Raw genomic sequence first — 21,709 nt, forward strand, 5'->3', positions numbered from 1 at the left:
GATGGGTTTGCGCACCAGTGTCGCACACAAGCATTTCTAAACTCCGAATTAAGTGAACCTAATTTAACCTAATTTAAATGATTGAAGACACAGGAAAATAAGGAAATCTATGAATAAAAAGAATAATTGAATAAATTAAACACATAAAACCCTTTAAAGCCAAGAAGAGTACACACCAAAAGAAAAATTGGAAAATGACAAAATACATAAAACCAAATGAAAGAGAATAATTCTTTGAATGCCCAAACAATACTATCTTTATTTACCATCTGACTTGGCTAATTCCAAGAAGAAGTAAGTAATCCCCTTCTAGCCCCCTCTGAGATGTCACACTGTTCCCTCTCTGCAATCCTGCTAGGTTAAATAAAGGTTTATTTAAATATTATCAGAAGTAGGCTGAGTATCAGTAAGTCCTCTTGTGAAATATAACCCAAATGCCAACGTCAGTCTTATCTCTTGTTCTGCTAACGTAGTCAATTCTAGACTTTATAAAGGAGAGAGGGAGAACAGAAGTTCACTCACAAGCCTGCCTCACAGCTGGTTTGTGACAGAAGCCCCACTACTCTGTTCCTTCAATCCACAGTTTGGCAAGATGACGTTACTCTGCGCTGTTATGCTCTCGGGAATTATTTGTGAGTATTAAACTTATTTGTTTTGAAGGAATTTATCTGAAAGTATTTTTCCAGATGTATCATTCATTGCTAGATATATTTATTTATCTTAACCTTTCAGTTCTTTACATGAACAAAGAAAAACATTTGCTCCAATAGTGCAGGATCAATACCTTACAGGTTTTTTTTATCATAGAAGAAAGATCCAGAATAAATTCACTGGGAATTTTTAAATGTACCATCACCTATAAAAGAACAGATTGTAACTGACACGTTAAGGGTTAGAAATGAATGTTTAACAGTTCAGTCGGAAGGAGAAAAGGCGTAAAATAGGCTCCTTTCTCTAGTTTTAACTCTCTTGACAGTGAGTCTCAGGAAACAAATATTTAGGGAATAAATTTTGCAGATTGAGACTGAAATTCTGTACAATGCAAATAGAATGTGAACCAACCAGAGCAGCGAGTGACCATGTTAGTAGAGTGATAAGATCAAAAACCATTGTTTATTCAGTGTCAGTATTTTCTCACACTTAGTGAGATAATATTGAACAATATGCCCTTGATTTATCCTATACAATAGAGTTACATAAAGAAATACACTCACAGAGATGTGCAGTTACAGACAGACAAAGAGATACCGAAATACAGAGAGAAACATACAGAGGCTTAGGTTTTCCTTCTCACTGCTGATTTTTCAACAGATGATGTGTTTGGAGGCATGCTCCAACATGTTCCTACCTCCTTGCTCCACCTTTGCCCAGGTTCCCGGATGTTCTGGCCTGTTGGTAGAATGTGTGCCCATCCATATGGGTGAGTGTAGGCCAATGACATGCAAAATGGGGAAGTACATGCTCTGACATATTTCCCGCAATTTTGTGACAGTTGAATGCTGGATGCAGGGACTGCCTTTAAGGCCCAGGTGCCTAGTGTTCTCCCGATGACAGTGGAGACATGGGTTTTTTTGTACTCTAGGCTTGTGCAAGTACTTAGGGAGCATGGCCTTAAGAGGACATCCCATCATGTTTTTAATATAACATAGGTTAGTTTATGGCAGGCAGCATGGAGGTTGCCAGGATTCCCATGCTAAACTCCGCCCTCATTTCAGCAGAGACCTGTCGACTGTCCCTCATATTTAAATGACGTTGAGGCCGGAAAGTTGGCTGGCGTCATGGGTAACACTCCAAGGTGGGTGAAGTCCTGTACCCCAGTCAATAGGGCCACATAAGGCCGAGGCCAGAGTTAAAGACAAAGGCCAAGGTTTTTTGCTTCTGCACTCAACAGCCCATGGTTTTTTCCCCATGAAAGTGAATGGCCAGATGAATGCAGGCTTCCAAATGCAGAAGTGGAAAACAGTTGCCTGAGACACACAGGGTTGGCTGCCCTAGCGTAAAACTGGCATTGCAGATTGGCTACCCATAATAGAAACTACCTAGTTTTAATTTCCATCGATTTCAATGGAAATGAAAAGTGGGCGATTTCTATCATGGATCCACATTGCCAGTTTTATGCCTGGGTGATAAATTCAAAATCTAACCCACAGTATTAAAGAGAGAGATGGAGGGAGAGAAAGAGAGACAGATGCTGAGAAGTTTGATAGCGTTGCACCCCTTTTTTGGGGGCTAAACGGATGCATAAGCCTTCCAATATGGTGGGCAGGGAGCGCGTGCTCATTACGAGGCGGATGTGCGCCACCCGCCATATTGGTACAGTCAAAGAAAGAGGTGTCTGGGGTCAGCGCCTGAAACAGGCGTTGGGCCTTTTGCATATGCAAATAAGGGGCCTAATGCTTGTTTGAAGCCCCCTGTATAAGATTGGATTGGCATGAACGCAGCTGGCACCGGGCTGGCTGTGTTCAGGAAAACCAAGTCTACATGTGGTCTAACCGGCAGTTCTTAAGGGGTCCGCTATGGGCTTCCAGCAAAAAGTTAAGCTTTTAAAAAATACTTACCTGGCTGTGGAGCCAGAAGGTGCAGGAGTGCTCCTTGCGGCTCCACATATAAACAACGGGCCGCTGCTGGCAACAGCTCACCACATCCCCGCGATCAACGCCTCCACTCTCCTCCTGATCGCCACTTTCCTGATCATCCATTCCTTTCTCCCAGCCTCCTCCCCTGTCCCAGTCACCCCTCTCCTGGTCGCCCTTCTTTCCTGATCGCCTCCTTCCCGATTGCCCCCCCCTCCCGGTTTCCGTCTTCTCCTGGTTGCCCCTATCCCGGTCACCCCCTCTTCTGGTCACCACTCTCCCGGTCACCCCCCAACCCCTGTTGTCCCCCCTCTCCCGATCTCCTTCCCTTGCCCTTCAAGCACTTACCCGAGAGCCACTCCAGCGACGCAGCAGCTCGAAATTCCAAGCCTCTTCGCCAGCGAGCTGCCAGGGGATGCCCAGCAGGTGTCAGCAGCTTGCCGGTGCCATTTAAATGAGGCTTGAGGCCCAATATCTAGTTGCCTCAGGCCTACCAGATTTGATGCAGGGATCGATTCATGTTCCCAGTTCGCGCTGGCGGGAACGAATTTCTAGGCCAGAGAGAGAGACCTGGACGGAGAAATGCATGCCCACAGATACACAGAAAGCTAGAAATTGTTTTTGGTGATAATCACTTGATACAATCATGGCATTCCTCTGTCTGCTTTTTAACAGGTTCTATTAAAATAGCAAAGTAAAATCAAACGTGTTAAGTATTCATTTGCTATGATAGGCAGTGGTAATTTCTAGCCAAAATGAGAGACAGTAAGAGAGAAAGACAGATACTAACACACATATACAAGTTAGAGACGCACAGAGAGACAGATAGAGAAAAGTATGATCAATGTGAAACAATTAAATATTTTTAACTTCTGTCAACTTCGTGTAACTAGGAAATGTACTTTTAATGGCCGTTGATTGGTGTCACAGATTAAGTGGTTGTAAACTGCATGTTCCTTTCTACATTTATTCCTGTATTTGATGCCACCAATTGGCCTGGTATTGTGCAGCGTAACCTGGCTAATACCTCTAGAACAGAAATTTCAGCCTGAGGCACTTTTTCTCTCTCTGCTGTATAATTCATGTTACTTCGCTCCCGATTTCTCCTTTATAATTAATATCCTCTGTCTCTCCTGTATAATTATTGTCTTCTCTTTCCCTGTATAGTTGCTATCCTCTATCTCTCATAATTGCTGACCATTTTCTGTCCTGTATAATTACTGTTTTCTTTCCCTCTCCTTCACCTAGATAATCACTGTCCTCAATCTATCTCTCTCATGTATTGTTGTGCTCTGTCACTCTCTCCTGTATAATCACTGTTCTCTTTCTCACTTTCCTGTAGATGCACTGGCCTCTCTCCCCCACATGATCACTGTGCTTTCTATCTCTGAATAATCACTATCCTCCTTCTCTCTGTCTCTAGCCTATGTGTCTTCCTCACCTGTAATGTATATTGCTGTCCTTTCTCTCCCCTGTCTAATCACAATGCACTCTCTGTACAATCACTGTCCCATTCTCTCCATCTCTTGTATATACACTGGTACATTGCTGTCCACTTCCCTTGTATGATCACTGTGATCTCTCTTTTTCTGTCTTCTGCATAATCACTGTGTTTTCTTTTTCCCGCTCCTGTATAATTGCTGTCCACATACACTCTCTTTACAGTCAGTCACACTTATCCATTGTATAACCAGCGCAATCTTGCTGTCGTCCCCATATAATCATTGCTGTCTCCCCTGTATAATCACTGGCCTCTCTCTCTCTCCTCTATATAATTAGTGTTCTCTCTCTTATACAACCACTGTGCTGTATCTTCTATATAACACTGTGCTCTCTCCCCGGTATCATCACTGTGCTCTCTCCCCGGTATCATCACGGTGCTCTCTCCCCTGTTCAATCACTGTGCTCTCTCCCCGGTACCATCACGGTGCTCTCTCCCCTGTTCAATCACTGTGCTCTCTCCCCGGTACCATCACGGTGCTCTCTCCCCTGTTCAATCACTGTGCTCTCTCCCCGGTATCATCACGGTGCTCTCTCCCCGGTATCATCACGGTGCTCTCTCCCCGGTATCATCACGGTGCTATCTCCCCGGTACCATCACTGTGCTCTCTCCCCGGTATCATCACGGTGCTCTCTCCCCGGTATCATCACTGTGCTCTCTCCCCGGTATCATCACGGTGCTCTCTCCCCGGTATCATCACGGTGCTCTCTCCCCGGTATCATCACGGTGCTCTCTCCCCGGTATCATCACTGTGCTCTCTCCCCGGTATCATCACTGTGCTCTCTCCCCGGTATCATCACGGTGCTCTCTCCCCGGTATCATCACGGTGCTCTCTCCCCGGTATCATCACGGTGCTCTCTCCCCGGTACCATCACGGTGCTCTCTCCCCGGTACCATCACTGTGCTCTCTCCCCGGTATCATCACGGTGCTCTCTCCCCTGTTCGATCACTGTGCTCTCTCCCCGGTACCATCACTGTGCTCTCTCCCCGGTACCATCACGGTGCTCTCTCCCCGGTACCATCACGGTGCTCTCTCCCCGGTATCATCACGGTGCTCTCTCCCCGGTATCATCACTGTGCTCTCTCCCTGGTACCATCACTGTGCTCTCTCCCCGGTACCATCACTGTGCTCTCTCCCCGGTACCATCACTGTGCTCTCTCCCCGGTACCATCACTGTGCTCTCTCCCCGGTACCATCACGGTGCTCTCTCCCCGGTACCATCACGGTGCTCTCTCCCCGGTATCATCACTGTGCTCTCTCCCCGGTACCATCACTGTGCTCTCTCCCCGGTACCATCACGGTGCTCTCTCCCCGGTATCATCACTGTGCTCTCTCCCCGGTATCATCACTGTGCTCTCTCCCCGGTACCATCACGGTGCTCTCTCCCCGGTACCATCACGGTGCTCTCTCCCCGGTATCATCACTGTGCTCTCTCCCCTGTTCGATCACGGTGCTCTCTCCCCGGTATCATCACGGTGCTCTCTCCCCGGTACCATCACGGTGCTCTCTCCCCGGTATCATCACTGTGCTCTCTCCCCTGTTCAATCACGGTGCTCTCTCCCTGGTACCATCACGGTGCTCTCTCCCCGGTACCATCACGGTGCTGTCTCCCCGGTACCATCACGGTGCTCTCTCCCCTGTTCAATCACTGTGCTCTCTCCCCTGTTCGATCACTGTGCTCTCTCCCCGGTACCATCACTGTGCTCTCTCCCCTGTTCAATCACGGTGCTCTCTCCCCTGTTCAATCACGGTGCTCTCTCCCCTGTTCAATCACGGTGCTCTCTCCCCTGTTCAATCACGGTGCGCTCTCCCCTGTTCAATCACGGAGCGCTCTCCCCTGTTCAATCACGGTGCGCTCTCCCCTGTTCAATCACGGTGCGCTCTCCCCTGTTCAATCACGGTGCTCTCTCCCCTGTTCAATCACGGTGCTCTCTCCCCTGTTCAATCACGGTGCTCTCTCCCCTGTTCAATCACGGTGCGCTCTCCCCTGTTCAATCACGGAGCGCTCTCCCCTGTTCAATCACGGTGCGCTCTCCCCTGTTCAATCACGGTGCGCTCTCCCCTGTTCAATCACGGAGCGCTCTCCCCTGTTCAATCACGGTGCGCTCTCCCCTGTTCAATCACGCTGCTCTCTCCCCTGTTCAATCACGGTGCGCTCTCCCCTGTTCAATCACGGAGCGCTCTCCCCTGTTCAATCACGGTGCGCTCTCCCCTGTTCAATCACGGTGCGCTCTCCCCTGTTCAATCACGGAGCGCTCTCCCCTGTTCAATCACGGTGCGCTCTCCCCTGTTCAATCACGCTGCTCTCTCCCCTGTTCAATCACGGTGCGCTCTCCCCCGTTCAATCACGGTGCTCTCTCCCCTGTTCAATCACGCTGCTCTCTCCCCTGTTCAATCACGGAGCGCTCTCCCCTGTTCAATCACGCTGCGCTCTCCCCTGTTCAATCACGGTGCTCTCTCTGCTGTTCAATCACGGTGCTCTCTCCCCTGTTCAATCACGGTGCGCTCTCTCCTGTTCAATCACGGTGCGCTCTCCCCTGTTCAATCACGGTGCGCTCTCCCCTGTTCAATCACGGTGCGCTCTCCCCTGTTCAATCACGGTGCGCTCTCCCCTGTTCGATCACTGTGCTCTCTCCCCTGTTCAATCACTGTGCTCTCTCCCCTGTTCGATCACTGTGCTCTCTCCCCGGTACCATCACTGTGCTCTCTCCCCTGTTCAATCACGGTGCTCTCTCCCCTGTTCAATCACGATGCTCTCTCCCCTGTTCAATCACGGTGCGCTCTCCCCTGTTCAATCACGGTGCGCTCTCCCCTGTTCAATCACGGAGCGCTCTCCCCTGTTCAATCACGGTGCTCTCTCCCCTGTTCAATCACGCTGCTCTCTCCCCTGTTCAATCACGGAGCGCTCTCCCCTGTTCAATCACGGTGCGCTCTCCCCTGTTCAATCACGGTGCTCTCTCTCCTGTTCAATCACGGTGCTCTCTCCCCTGTTCAATCACGGTGCGCTCTCTCCTGTTCAATCACGGTGCGCTCTCCCCTGTTCAATCACGGTGCGCTCTCCCCTGTTCAATCACGGTGCGCTCTCCCCTGTTCAATCACGGTGCTCTCTCTCCTGTTCAATCACGGTGCTCTCTCCCCTGTTCAATCACGGTGCTCTCTCCCCTGTTCAATCACGGTGCGCTCTCCCCTGTTCAATCACGGTGCGCTCTCCCCATACAACAACTAGTTGCATTTATATAGCGCCTTTATTGTGGCAAAACATCCCGAGGTGCTTCACAGGAGCATTATCAAACAAAATAAATAAATAAATTTAAAACAGAAATAGACAGATTCCTAGAAGTAAAGGGAATTAGGGGTTAAGGGGAGCTGGCAGGAAATTGGACATGAATTTAACTTTGAGGTTAGGATCAGATCAGCCATGATCTTATTGAATGGCAGAGCAGGCTCGAGTGACCGATTGGCCTACTCCTGCTCCTATTTCTTATGTTCTTAAAATTTGACACCGAGCCACGTAAAGAGATATTAGGACGTGGCCAAAAGCTTAATCAAAGGAGGTAGGTTATAAGGAGCGTCTTAAAGGAGGAGAGAGAGGTAGAGAGGTAGAGAGGTTTGGGAATTCTAGAGCTTAGGGCTAAGGTTGCTGAAGGCATGTCTACCAATGGTGCAGCAATAAAAATTGGGGAAGTGCAAGAGGCCAGAATTGGAGGGTTGTAGGGCTGGAGGAGGTTACAGAGATAGGGAGGGACAAGGCCATGAAGGGATTTGAAAACAAGGATGAGAATTTTAGGATCGAGGTGTTGCCGGACCAGGAGCTAATGTAGGTCAGCGTGCACGGGAGATGGGTGAACGAGACTTGGTACGAGTTAGGATACGGGCAGCAGAAATTTGGATGAGCTCAAGTTTAGGGTGCAAGTTGGGATGCTGGCCAGAAAAGCATTGTAATAGACGAGTCTCGGGGTTACAAAGGCCTGGATAAGGGTTTCAGCAGCACATGGGCTGAGGCAGGGGCGGAGGTGGGCGATGTTACAATGTTACAATCACTGTGCTCCCTCCCCTATCCAATCACTGTGCTCCCTCCCCTATCCAATCACTGTGCTCCCTCCCCTATCCAATTACTGTGCTCCCTCCCCTATCCAATCACTGTGCTCCCTCCCCTATCCAATCACTGTGCTCCCTCCCCTATCCAATCACTGTGCTCCCTCCCCTATCCAATCACTGTGCTCCCTCCCCAATCCAATCACTGTGCTCCCCCCCCTATCCAATTACTGTGCTCCCTCCCCTATCCAATCACTGTGCTCCCTCCCCTATCCAATCACTGTGCTCCCTCCCCTATCCAATCACTGTGCTCCCTCCCCTATCCAATCACTGTGCTCCCTCCCCTATCCAATTACTGTGCTCCCTCCCCTATCCAATCACTGTGCTCCCTCCCCTATCCAATCACTGTGCTCCCTCCCCTATCCAATCACTGTGCTCCCTCCCCTATCCAATCACTGTGCTCCCTCCCCTATGCGGTCGCTGCGCTCCCTCCCCAATCCAATCACTGTGCTCCCTCCCCTATCCAATCACTGTGCTCCCTCCCCTATCCAATCACTGTGCTCCCTCCCCTATCCAATCACTGTGCTCCCTCCCCTATCCAATCACTGTGCTCCCTCCCCTATCCAATCACTGTGCTCCCTCCCCAATCCAATCACTGTGCTCCCTCCCCTATCCAATCACTGTGCTCCCTCCCCTATCCAATCACTGTGCTCCCTCCCCTATCCAATCACTGTGCTCCCTCCCCTATCCAATCACTGTGCTCCCTCCCCTATCCAATCACTGTGCTCCCTCCCCTATCCAATCACTGTGCTCCCTCCCCAATCCAATCACTGTGCTCCCTCCCCTATCCAATCACTGTGCTCCCTCCCCTATCCAATCACTGTGCTCCCTCCCCTATCCAATCACTGTGCTCCCTCCCCTATCCAATCACTGTGCTCCCTCCCCTATCCAATCACTGTGCTCCCTCCCCTATCCAATCACTGTGCTCCCTCCCCTATCCAATCACTGTGCTCCCTCCCCTATCCAATCACTGTGCTCCCTTCCCTATGCGGTTGCTGCGCGCCCTTGCCCTGGTATATCTACACCCCTTTATCTCTTCGTTACATAATTTTTATGCTTTCCCTCTCCCCTGTATTATCACTGCTTTTTCTTTCTCTGCTGTAGAATCATTGCCCTCTCTCTCCCTCCATGTAATCATTGTGTTCTCTCTCTCTCCTGTACAATGCCAGTGCTCTCTCCCCTGCATAAAATTACTGTCCAGTATCTGTATCTCTCTCTCCTGTATAATTACTGTACCTTCTCTCTCATAATTGCTGTGCTATTTTTCAACACTGTACAATTGCTGTCTGACATTTTAAATTTTTTTTCCCCAGCCCTTTCATTTGCTGCTACTCCAGTTATCAAATGGTGTACAGTCTCTGTACAAGAAAATTTAAAATGCAACGATTTGCAAAAAGAAATGGAAAATGAAAACTTCAACTTCCAATGTGTAATGAAGGGCAGTGTTGCAAACTGTTTGGCTGCTATCAAGGTAGGGCTTTATTTTATTCAGCCATATTTAGACATATTCAGACATTGTTATTTAGACAATTGTCGTCCAATTCTTTTCTTACAGGGTTGTCAGGATGATCTGAATAATTAACCAGATGTATCTAAGTAATTAGAAACATTAGCAATCCCAGCAAAATTGGGTTTGCACACAACCATTGTGCAGTTGCATCCACAGCATGTGGTTTGCCAAATTTTGCTATGGGGGTCTTGCTCTCTAATTTGACTGGGCTACTGGCATAGGCAAAGCTTGCTTACAGAGCTTGTCCTATAGAACATTTGGCTGGAACGAGCAAAATCTGGCAAGGCAGCGGCAGCTGTGAAAGGGCTGTGGATTGTCATAATTGGGGAAGTTGAGGTGGTAACAGAAAGTTGGACTAATTGTTCACAATGGCACAGCATGGACATGTGGACAACACTGCTCTCTCTGGTGTTGAGGAGTTGGAGATCTGGTTCAAGGAGATGCACCAAAGAAGGGTGGTCCTATTGGGACCTTTTGCACACACTCTGGCATTGTGCCTAAGCTGCATGATATTTGAAGGTGGGAGTGTCAGCAGATGATCAACAATAACTTGCACTTAAGCGCCTTTAATGTAGAAAAAGTCCCAAGGTGCTTCACAGAGGCATAAAGAAAACAATGGATGGCGAGCCAAAGGAGATGTTAGGAGAAGGACCACAAACTTGGTCAAAGAGGTGGGTTTTAAGGAGTATCTTAAAGGAAGAGAGAGAGGGAGAGAGTTGGAAGGGTGAAGGGCTTTAAGGGGGGAGTTTCCTAGATGGTTGGAGACATGGTCATCAATAATTTGGTGATGTTGGTTGAGGAGTGAATGTTGGCCAGGACACCATAGAATCATACAGGAGAACTGTTTATTTTATTATAGCGTGAGAGCAACTGAAAACACCGCAGGTGCGTGCAGTGCCACTGCACCTGGATGGCATTATTAACCCACAGCGTTACAGTTAGAAAAGAGGACAAATGGGATTCTGTGTTTTGTAAATAGGGACATTGAATGCAAAAGTGATGTTGAACTTATACAAGACAGGTCGCAGTTGGAGTATGGCATGCAGTTCTGGGCACCCCATTATAGGAAGGATATTTGAGCCATAGGAAGGGTACAGTGAGGATTTACTAGAATGCTACCAGGAGTTCTGGTCAACTGGTGTGGCTGCTTCTTCAGAGGGGTCCTACAGTCTTGAAAAATAATCCAGCGGATGCTGATGAACGGCAACAGATTAAAAGTGGGTGATAGACTCCTTTGGCAGCTTTCAATGTTTGAAGGTCAAGTTTAATAAAGAAATTCAAAAATGGAGTTGTGCTTCATCCTAGGAGAACCCTCAGAGCAGCATGAGGTAGCAGCGGAATCCGATTAATTTAAAAAGAGGATCTAAACAGAGGAAAATTTAAAAGGGGAGCAGCTAAAACAAGTAAAATTAAAAGATGGGGGGCGGAGATGGTGAGGCGTAAGTAAAGTGGAATGAGAGCAGAGATTAAGAGCTGTATTTACTATGGGGTGTTTATGTACAACAAAATGGGTAGAATAGATGGGGAAGACATATGGAAATTGTCTGTTATGGCCTAAGAGAGAACTCAAAGAAGCAGCCAAAAGCAAGGGGATTATTCAGGGAAAGTGGAAGTACTAGTCAATCAGTAGAAATCAGTGAAAAGGACAAGCTAGTAAAGACTTGAGAGTGAGTTATTGGGCATATAAGGAGGAGACCAGTACAACCATGTACAGGGTTACTGGTAAGAAGAGAAAAATACCGAGGGAACCCAAGAAAATGAGGGCAGTGGAAAGACAAGGGCTAATGGCACAGAAGAAAATGAGGTAGTAGATGGATTACGGTTGGAAAGGGTAATAGAAAAGGTGAGAAGGCTTGTGAAGTTGCTCAGAGATTACAGGGACGAGCAGATACCAGGCCTTGTCCAATAATTCAGAAGAAAATCAGGTCACAGAAATAGTAGTAGCTAAAAAAACGGAGAAGATCGTTGGGACAAAAATGCCGGCTGAAAGGCATATGGAAGTTATAGTTGCAGGAAAGGTGGCCATCCATGTGTGTCATGAGGACAATACCGATAGAATGGTGAGCCGATTACGTGAAGCAGAGCAGTGCACATTGAAGAAAGTTGGAAGGGTTACTGAAGAGGCCCCGATATTTCTGTGGAGGTGGGTAGGGAGCGGGGGCATCTGTCAGTGGAAATACCGGGAAGGTGGAGGTCCTGCCGAATATAACAGCAGGACCTTGTTAGAATTTTTTAACTCCGTTTCCCGCCTGGCAGCTACCTTCTACAGTAGGTAGCAGTTAGCAACTGCTGGGGATGGTCCTCGGCAATCAGGAAGATTGGGAGTCATGGAGGGGCTTGGAGCGCGGCAGCGAGGAGGACGGGAGAGATCGCGGGCGGGAGACGTCGCTGGGAGGGGAGTCATCGTTGGGAGGGAGACGTCGCTTGGGGAGGAGACATTGATCGGGGTGGGGAGGGGAGACATCGTCACTCGGGGCGGGGTGGGGGGTGGTGGAGACATCATCGTCTGGGGGGAAGAGACATCGCTGGGGGGAAAGATTGAGGGGGGGAGACATCGCGCTGGGGCGGGGGGGGGGGGGGGTCAATGGTGGGCCGATCGTGGGAAGGGTGGGACCATAGCAGTAGGTTTGCTTGAGGGGCGGGAGAGTGGTGGGGAAGTACTCCTGCTCCTCCTGGCCCTCAAGCAGTGCTGGAAAAGCACTTACCTGCTGGAACTGGCAACTCCCACCCCCCCTTCAGCTGATGGGTTTCCCGAGCCCTGGGAAACCCGGCTGGCCAGCGTTAAATTTAAATGGCTCCCAAAATCTGAGGAAGGCAGCCTCATTTAAATTTTATAATCACAGAGCGGGTTATTCAGCCGCCCCCAACCCACCGCGGTTAAACAGGAAGTAGGTGCATTCGCAGCGGGTTGGGGTCGGGTTTCCCATTTTTAGCAATTTAACACCCTCCCGACACGCCTCTCCCCCCCACACCGGTCGTATAGGGCCTTAAAAGTTACACGTGAGAATCAACTCAAAACTCACAGATAGGATATTCAAAGTGAAGTTCTGTGGTATACTTCCAGTATTTGGGAAAGGAAAGGAGTTCACCTAGAAAATTGAGGATGAAAATAAGTGACTGGCAACATGGCTTGAATTAAATGATGTCACTTTCATAAGTAACTGGGAACATTTTCAGGAGAAAAAGGACTGGTGCAGGAGAAATAAGCTACATTTAAAGAATCATGAACAGTGATAATTGTAAAGAACAAAGAGCTGGCTATAGAGGATCATTTAAACTTGATTGCTTGGGGGGAGGAAAATGGATCCCAAAAGAGTTGAAGGTAACAGGTGGGCATGAAGACAGTAACTTGGAGATATAAAGGAGGCACTTACCAGTAACAGGCAGATGCAGGGAACTGAGAAAGGAGGCAACTCTACAAGAAAAAATATGAACATTAGAAACAAGGCTGCTTTGACAGCAAGGAACTGTGATGTGTTAGGAAGACCAGATGCATGGCTGACCCCTGAGGATAGTAACAAATGAAACGTACTGGAGTATAAAGTATTCAATAAAGATACAGTGGACAGAAAAAGAGATAACAAAGCCCTATTTGACAGAGGTTACAGACATTGGTGATGGGTGGATAGTTACAAAATTAACTACTCTTTAATGCGAAAAAGGTAAAGCTAACACTAGGGGTATATTACAGACCTACCAGGGTCAGAATAAGAAGGAAAACAGTTTGCTCTATTAAGAGACAAAAAGGCTATGTGAAAGCTGGAAGCTCATTTTAATGGGGACTTCAATCAACCAATTATAAATTGGGAATACTAATGCTGTTTGAAGTCCAAGTTAGTAAATGTGATGCCTGGCTGCTTCGTGACCAAGTGCGTCAGGGAAGTAATGAGAGGTAGGGCACGTTTTGACTTGGCAATTGTAAGTGACGCAGACAACCTACAGAGAATGGAAGTTGTGGTAGCCTCACCGGATCATGATCACAGAAGAGTGATATCAGGGTAGGGGGAGGTACTGAACACCCCAAGGGAATCTCTACTGTTTCTAATTTACATTAGCAACTTGGATTCTGAAACTCAAAGAAAATTGATCAAATTTTCAGATAATACCAAAATAAGAAGGACAATTAATTCTGAGCAAACAGCTCAGGAAATACAAAATGAGTTGGGCAAAATATGTAAGTAAGAAGACGACTGCATATACAAACAAAAAATGGGTGACTTAAAGTGCAGCATGAATGGTGTTGAAATGGCTGAGGATGAAGTTGAAAGATTCAATGGTCAATATATCCAACCACTGTAGAACAGTGAACGGAAATAGAATGCTGAACTATATAGCTAAAACAGTGGAGTACAAGTCAGAGGAAGTTTTGCTCAACCTGCATACTGCTCAAGTCAGACCACACCTTGAGAACCAAGTTCAGTTCTGGTCACCAAGGAAATGGGTTTGGAGTAGATAACTCTTAGCTAGCACTGACGCTGTCATGAAAGGCCAATTGGCCACCTCCTGTACTGTAATTTCTGTGATTATGTGTCTTTGTCTAAAAGTTGGAAATTTTTCACTGCCTTAACACAACTCTCATATATCAATGTTTCAGATTGGAGTGTGTGTATGTTGCTTATTTCATTAAACCTAGATCTTGTTGGGGATTTCAGAAAATGAGGGGAGAAAATTAGAGAGAATAACAGATGATGTCCTCAGTAATTGCATGGATTGGAAAGAAGGGACCCGCTCTAAGTTAATAACATGTGTTTTTCTCAGTCTCAGATTGGAGAAGCAGATGCCATAACTGTGGATGGTGGAGATATATATAAGGGAGGCCTCTTGCCTGGACCACGCCTGAAACCAATCATAGCTGAAAATATCACAGGTAATCACTTATGAAATGCTGACAACAAAACTGTTATACACGTTATTTATAATGGGCCTGATACCTGCAGTTGCTCAATAGCACCCACTGCTCACTCTGTTGTGAGTTTGTCACCCAGATCTGTCCAATACACTGCCCTGACAAAGCTCAACATATCGTCACTGGCTGGTTAGACAAGAAATGGTGACATTTTGAGACAAATATTTTGCATATCTGTCAGTAAGAAAGATTCTGATAGGATTGTCCATCATTTGGTTTGTCACATAACTGTTATATGTGGAAACGATTCTATTAAAATATTTCAACAGGATATAGATTCTCAAGTGAAGTGCATAGCTCCCTTTCCCAGCCCTAATCTCTCACTCTATTAAAAACTCTCATATTCTAGATTGATTGATTTGGGTGAGAGCTCCCTTAAAGATCTGTACATCTGTACATCTTCCAAACGTTTGATTCATCTCAGCCCGTGTCCTTAGAATGGTGACCTGTTTTTGGCTCTAGCATGGACTTCTTCAGTTCAAGCCAGCTCACAGGTTTCTGGCTGTGGCCATTCTAAGAGCTTCAATCGGTACATTGGAAAGAGTAGGCTTCGATTTGGTAGCCCAATTTCTTTAAGGATCTCTCATGATACAATCTTTGCGCCCACAGAATAAGTGCACCTATACAATTCATTAAGACATTGGCTGGTAGGATTACAAAGAATGCCGCATAGCAAATACTTTTCAAATTGATTAGCTGCCCACTAATTAGACTTAAGATGCTGACACTTTTCAATGTGTGAAATAAGACCCTTTATATTACAGGAGTTAATTCAGACTAGCCTCTATAGTGTAACCCTGATTCACTTCCATAAATGAAACATGATTAGCTGCTCACAGCGTCTAAATTGGACATACATATGAACAAATTTCACAAACTACTGGACCCACTAAAAGAGCTGTCTCCAAAAGATCTGAAAAAGAACATTAACCATAATTGCCTTTTCCTAAATAATCTCAACAGTTCGGTTGCTTTTCAGAATTAACTTTCAAAATTGTAGTTCCGTGTGCATAGGAACCTCTAACACCTTTGAAAGAATAGCAGGAACACAAGACCTTGTCTACAGCGATCTCAATAACCTGGGATAGACCCCTCTCTACAGTGATCTCAATAACCTGTCAGAGATTCCTCTCCACAACGATCTCAGTAACCTGTGAGAGACCCCTCTGTACAGTGATCTCAATAATCTGCTATAGACCCCTCACTATAGCGATCTCAATAACTTGCAATAGACATATTTCCACAGCTATCTCAGTAGGAACATAGGAATATAGGAACAGGAGCAGGCCATTCAGCCCCTCGTGCCTGCTCCGCCATTTGATAAGATCATGGCTGATCTGTGATCTAACTCCATATACCTGCCTTTGGCCCATATCCCTTAATACCTTTGGTTGCCAAAAAGCTATCTATCTCACATTTAAATTTAGCAATTGAGCTAGTATCAATTGCCGTTTGCGGAAGAGAGTTCCAAACTTCTACCACCCTTTGTGTGTAGAAATATTTTCTAAGCTCACTCCTGAAAGGTCTGGCTCTAATTTTTAGACTGTGCCCCCAACTCCTAGAATCCCTAACCAGCGAAATAGTTTCTCTCTATCCACCCTATCCGTTCCCCTTAATATCTTATAAACTTCGATCAGATCACCCCTTAACCTTCGAAACTCTAGAGAATACAACTCCAATTTGTGTAATCGCTCCTCGTAACTTAACCCTTGAAGTCCGGGTATCATTCTAGTAAACCTACGCTGCACTCCCTCCAAGGCCAATATGTCCTTCCAAAGGTGCGGTGCCCAGAACTGCTCACAGTACTCCAGGTGCGGTCTAACCAGGGTTTTGTATAGCTAACACTTGAGTCATATTCTGCTTTCCATTATTTAAGACTTTCGAGAAGCATTATCACTTAAAATGTGTTTCCAGAACCTTCTGCAGAATTTTCACAAGAATTTTACTTTATTCCATCACCAGAACAACATGGAAAATTAAACCAATTTATGTGAATACATCGAGTATGAACTGGAAATGAGATTTCTGATGGTTCTAATGATTCAGACATGACTGACGGTGCATTGTGTGTTACAGGGGAGTCTTGCTACTATGCTGTAGCAGTGGTAAAGTCAACAAGCAACTTTAGGTTCAATGAGTTGAGGGGTAAGAAATCCTGCCACACTGGCCTGGGTAAATCTGCTGGCTGGATCATCCCAGTGGGAACTATTCTGGAGCACAATCTAGGAACGTGGAACAGAGAGGACCCCGTTGAAAAATGTAACGTCTGTCTTGCTTTCTTTTATCAGAAATTTTACAGTGGTTGTGCTCAAACTGGGTCAGTGAAAATAACAAAGCTATTAATAAAAAATGAACTGGAAAAAGATTGCTAATACCAGGCAGACCAGATCTGTCTGGAGGGAGGCAGATGCCAGGGGAATTTGAGAGGAGACCGGCAGCAGACCTGGAATACTTTTGTGGGGCACAGAGGAGCATTCCTGGTCCCACAAAAATATTTTTTAAAAAAACCTCCAGCGATCTTTTTGGAGAGGCCTCCAGCGATCATTTTCAGGGTTGCCGTTTAGACCTGGAGAAATGGGACTGTCCTGTGCTGTGTATGGTCCGCCTATTTCTCTTTCAAAATTGCAATCGGGTCCTACAACAGGCATAGGAACCCCTCCCCCATTTGTATAATTAAACAGCCTCCTGCCTGTTTTGGGCTGGAGTGTCCTTTTAAAGCCTGCGTGAAAGTTGATTTAGGCTGACATATGGGTGCAAAAGGTTCCCGACAGACCGTCAACTTGCAGTCGCCTGCTTTTCAGTTTAGAGATGGATAGCCAGCAGTTAAACATCTCTCCCATAGTTCCTATATTTAAAATGGGTGGCAAATGTGACCCAGCCAACTACAGGCCCATTAATCCAATATCTGTAACAGGTGAAATAATGGAAATCAGAGCTGGGAACAGGAGTTACAAATAAAGCAGATAGAGAAATTCTCTACAGTGCAATTTATTTGATCATTCAGAAAGCTTTTGACCAAATTTTAGATGAAAAACTTCTAAAACTAAAAGCCATGGGAATCTAGATTAGAATACGATATAGGAGAAGAAGTTGATTAAAAGAAAGGAAATGGAGAGTACTTATGCAAAGAGTATGTCAGACTGGGGGCCAGATGCTCAGTGGAGTCCTTGGACCCCTCTGAGTTTCTAATCTACACAAATGGCTTGTAAGCTCATCACATTTGCAGTTGACACTAAAATAGGGAGAACAGTAGAGATAGAATATGCATTTCATGTTCTGTGGAGGGATTTAGATCAGTCATGCAGTTGGGTAGATGGCAAATTAAATTTAATTCTGATGAATGTGAAATGTTACACATTGGCAAACATATAATGAATGGAATAGAATTAGCAAAAGGAGATGCAGAAAGAGACCTGGAAGTGACAGTACACCTGTCATTTGCAATATGTAGATAATATGGCAGAGCAATTGTAAAACTAATGGAAGTCTAGGATGAGTAGCCAGAACAGTACAGTGCAGGGGTAATTTTACAAACCTGCACTGAAGGGAAGGGAGCCTTGCTGGCTGGCAGGTCATATCAGAAATTTGGGCATACATGATTTTGTGACCAAAATAGTTTGAAAATTGGGGGCAGCGTGCTCCTGAATTTCCAGTATGCCCTGTCGATATTCTGATTTTATATACTGTCTCCCGCTTTCTTTTCTATATCTCTCTCTGTTCCTTTTGTTTCTCCCCATTTCCTTCTGTTTCCCTTCTGTATGTCTCTATCAATCACTTTCCATCTTGTGTGTGTCTCTCATTTTACCTTTTGTATCTGTCTCTTCTTCCTTTACTTTCTCCCTTTCTCTTCTCTCCCCTCTTCTTCCCCCTCCATCCACTTTCCCCTCCTTCCTTTCTTCCTCTCCCTCTTTCCTTTCCACTTTTCTGTTTTCTTCTGCCTCTCTTTCTCCCTTCCCTTTCTCTCCCCTCCACTCTCTCTTTCCTTTCCTTCTGTGTTTGTGTCTCTTTCTCTTTCCTCTCTGTATATCCCTCTTTTCTCTTGCTGTATCCTTCCATCTCCCTGTTTTTCTTTTTCTCCTATTCTGTTTCTTCTGCTCACCTCTTCTGTCTGTCAGTCTGTCTCTCCCTCCCTCCTCTCCTCTTCTATTTCTCTTCCTTTCTCCTCTGCTTTCCTGGTTCTCTTTTTAGGTTCTCTTCTGGTTCATTTGCCATGTCTCTTTTCTGGTTCAATCACTCTCCTTTTCTGCTTCTTTCCTCTCTTATGCTTCTCTCTCTTTATCTTTTCCTTCTCTCTTCTTTTGCCCCAACTTCTATTTCTTACTTCTGTCTCTTTGTATTTGTCTCTTGTGTTTAATTGTTTGTGTGGAGGCTACGGGATTTGAAAAAAGTGGGTTCCTGAACCAGAAGTAGGTCTGATGGGACCAGGATGGGACTGCTGACTAAGAAGACCAGAGGGTGGGCTGGATCTCTACAGCAGCAGTTCGAATGGGCCGGATCAACTGGGGCTATTGCAACAGTAGTAGGAGCAGGAGGGATTGGAGTGGGGCTGTTAGAGTAACAATGGGAGCAGGAGAGATTGGATCAGTGCAGTTACAACAGCAGTGGGAGTGGATGGGATCAGACAGGGACTGTTACAGCAGCAGTGGGAGTGGGAGGGATCAGACTGGGGCTGTTACAGCATCAGTGAGAGTGGGAGGAATCGGACTGGGGCTGTTACAGCAGCAGTGGGAGTGGGAATGGGAGGAATCGGACTGGGGCTGTTACAGCAGCAGTGAGAGTGGGAGGAATCGGACAGGGACTGTTACAGCATCAGTGAGAGTGGGAGGAATCGGACTGGGACTGTGACAGCATCAGTGAGAGTGGGAGGAATCGGACTGGGACTGTGACAGCATCAGTGAGAGTGGGAGGAATCGGACTGGGACTGTGACAGCATCAGTGAGAGTGGGAGGAATCGGACTGGGACTGTTACAGCATCAGTGAGAGTGGGAGGAATCGGACTGGGACTGTTACAGCATCAGTGAGAGTGGGAGGAATCGGACTGGGACTGTTACAGCATCAGTGAGAGTGGGAGGAATCGGACTGGGGCTGTTACAGCATCAGTGAGAGTGGGAGGAATCGGACTGGGACTGTTACAGCATCAGTGGGAGTGGGAGGAATCGGACTGGGGCTGTTACAGCATCAGTGGGAGTGGGAGGAATCGGACTGGGACTGTTACAGCATCAGTGGGAGTGGGAGGAATCGGACTGGGACTGTTACAGCATCAGTGAGAGTGGGAGGAATCGGACTGGGGCTGTTACAGCATCAGTGAGAGTGGGAGGAATCGGACTGGGACTGTTACAGCATCAGTGAGAGTGGGAGGAATCGGACTGGGACTGTTACAGCATCAGTGGGAGTGGGAGGAATCGGACTGGGACTGTTACAGCATCAGTGAGAGTGGGAGGAATCGGACTGGGGCTGTTACAGCATCAGTGGGAGTGGGAGGAATCGGACTGGGACTGTTACAGCATCAGTGGGAGTGGGAGGAATCGGACTGGGACTGTTACAGCATCAGTGGGAGTGGGAATGGGAGGAATCGGACTGGGACTGTTACAGCATCAGTGGGAGTGGGAGGAATCGGACTGGGACTGTTACAGCATCAGTGAGAGTGGGAGGAATCGGACTGGGACTGTTACAGCATCAGTGGGAGTGGGAATGGGAGGAATCGGACTGGGACTGTTACAGCATCAGTGAGAGTGGGAGGAATCGGACTGGGACTGTTACAGCATCAGTGAGAGTGGGAGGAATCGGACTGGGACTGTGACAGCATCAGTGAGAGTGGGAGGAATCGGACTGGGGCTGTTACAGCATCAGTGGGAGTGGGAATGGGAGGAATCGGACTGGGACTGTTACAGCATCAGTGAGAGTGGGAGGAATCGGACTGGGACTGTTACAGCATCAGTGAGAGTGGGAGGAATCGGACTGGGACTGTTACAGCATCAGTGAGAGTGGGAGGAATCGGACTGGGACTGTTACAGCATCAGTGAGAGTGGGAGGAATCGGACTGGGACTGTTACAGCATCAGTGAGAGTGGGAGGAATCGGACTGGGGCTGTTACAGCATCAGTGAGAGTGGGAGGAATCGGACTGGGACTGTTACAGCATCAGTGGGAGTGGGAATGGGAGGAATCGGACTGGGACTGTTACAGCATCAGTGGGAGTGGGAATGGGAGGAATCGGACTGGGACTGTTACAGCATCAGTGAGAGTGGGAGGAATCGGACTGGGACTGTTACAGCATCAGTGAGAGTGGGAGATGGGACAGGGAGCTGGACCCCAGTTAAAATTCTGTGGGAAGAAGAAATCAAACCTGCATGGCAGTGCTGAGAGGAAGCGGGGCAGGGGGAGGTGCTGTAACTGACTTGATCAGTCAATGGGAAAGACCCCGTGCAGCCCCTCCCCAATACCCGCATCATTCAAATTCTGTTTATTTTTAAACAGCCCTCATCAAATTGCAAAAAATTTGAATTTGTGACGGGATATGTACACTTCCAAAGCTTTATAATGCACTGGTCAAACCTGGAGTCTGGTCTTCAGTTTTGGTTATCATGTTACAAAAAGGGTGTAGAGGGATTGAAGAAGGTGCAGAGAAGAGCAATAAGAATGATTCACAGTGTAAAGGCGATGAACTGTGAGGAATGATTGGAGAAACTGAAGCTCCACAGTTTAGAAAGGAGGCTAAAGTGGCATCTCATTGAATTATATAAAATATTAAATGGTATAGATAAGGTAAACCTTGAATATTATTACAGAGTAACTCATGAATTCCAAGTTTCTCTTGGGCAGACTGGAGCCACCTATTTTTACAACATTGTCTTTACATACAGAAAAATATTGAAGTTTCAGAACTGACACAGTGTTCAGTTCCATTCGCAACCCCTCAGATAATGAAGCAGTCCGTGCCCGCATGCAGCAAGACCTGGACAACATCCAGGCTTGGGCTGATAAGTGGCAAGTAACATTCGCGCCAGACATGTGCCAGGCAATGACCATCTCAAACAAGAGAGAGTCTAACCACCTCCCCTTGACATTCAATGGCATAACCATCGCCGAATCCCCTACCATCAACATCCTGGGGGTCACCATTGA

The 21,709-nt window shown here is 46.8% G+C and overlaps 1 protein-coding gene across 1 annotated transcript in view; it reads left to right on the forward strand.

Annotated features, from left to right (window-relative positions):
- Nucleotides 1-515: 515 nt before the first annotated feature.
- The window catches only part of LOC137331631 (serotransferrin-B-like), a 67,195-nt gene continuing 46,001 nt past the window's right edge, over nucleotides 516-21,709 (forward strand). Inside the window, exons 1-4 of the mRNA XM_067995558.1 lie at nucleotides 516-632; nucleotides 9,484-9,641; nucleotides 14,439-14,547; nucleotides 16,663-16,845. Coding sequence (XP_067851659.1) covers nucleotides 593-632; nucleotides 9,484-9,641; nucleotides 14,439-14,547; nucleotides 16,663-16,845 — 490 coding nt within the window. The 5' untranslated portion in view covers nucleotides 516-592. The remainder of the gene's footprint in view (nucleotides 633-9,483; nucleotides 9,642-14,438; nucleotides 14,548-16,662; nucleotides 16,846-21,709) is intronic.

This window comes from Heptranchias perlo, chromosome 13 (genome assembly GCF_035084215.1).
Source record: "Heptranchias perlo isolate sHepPer1 chromosome 13, sHepPer1.hap1, whole genome shotgun sequence".
Taxonomy (NCBI): Eukaryota; Metazoa; Chordata; class Chondrichthyes; order Hexanchiformes; family Hexanchidae; genus Heptranchias; species Heptranchias perlo.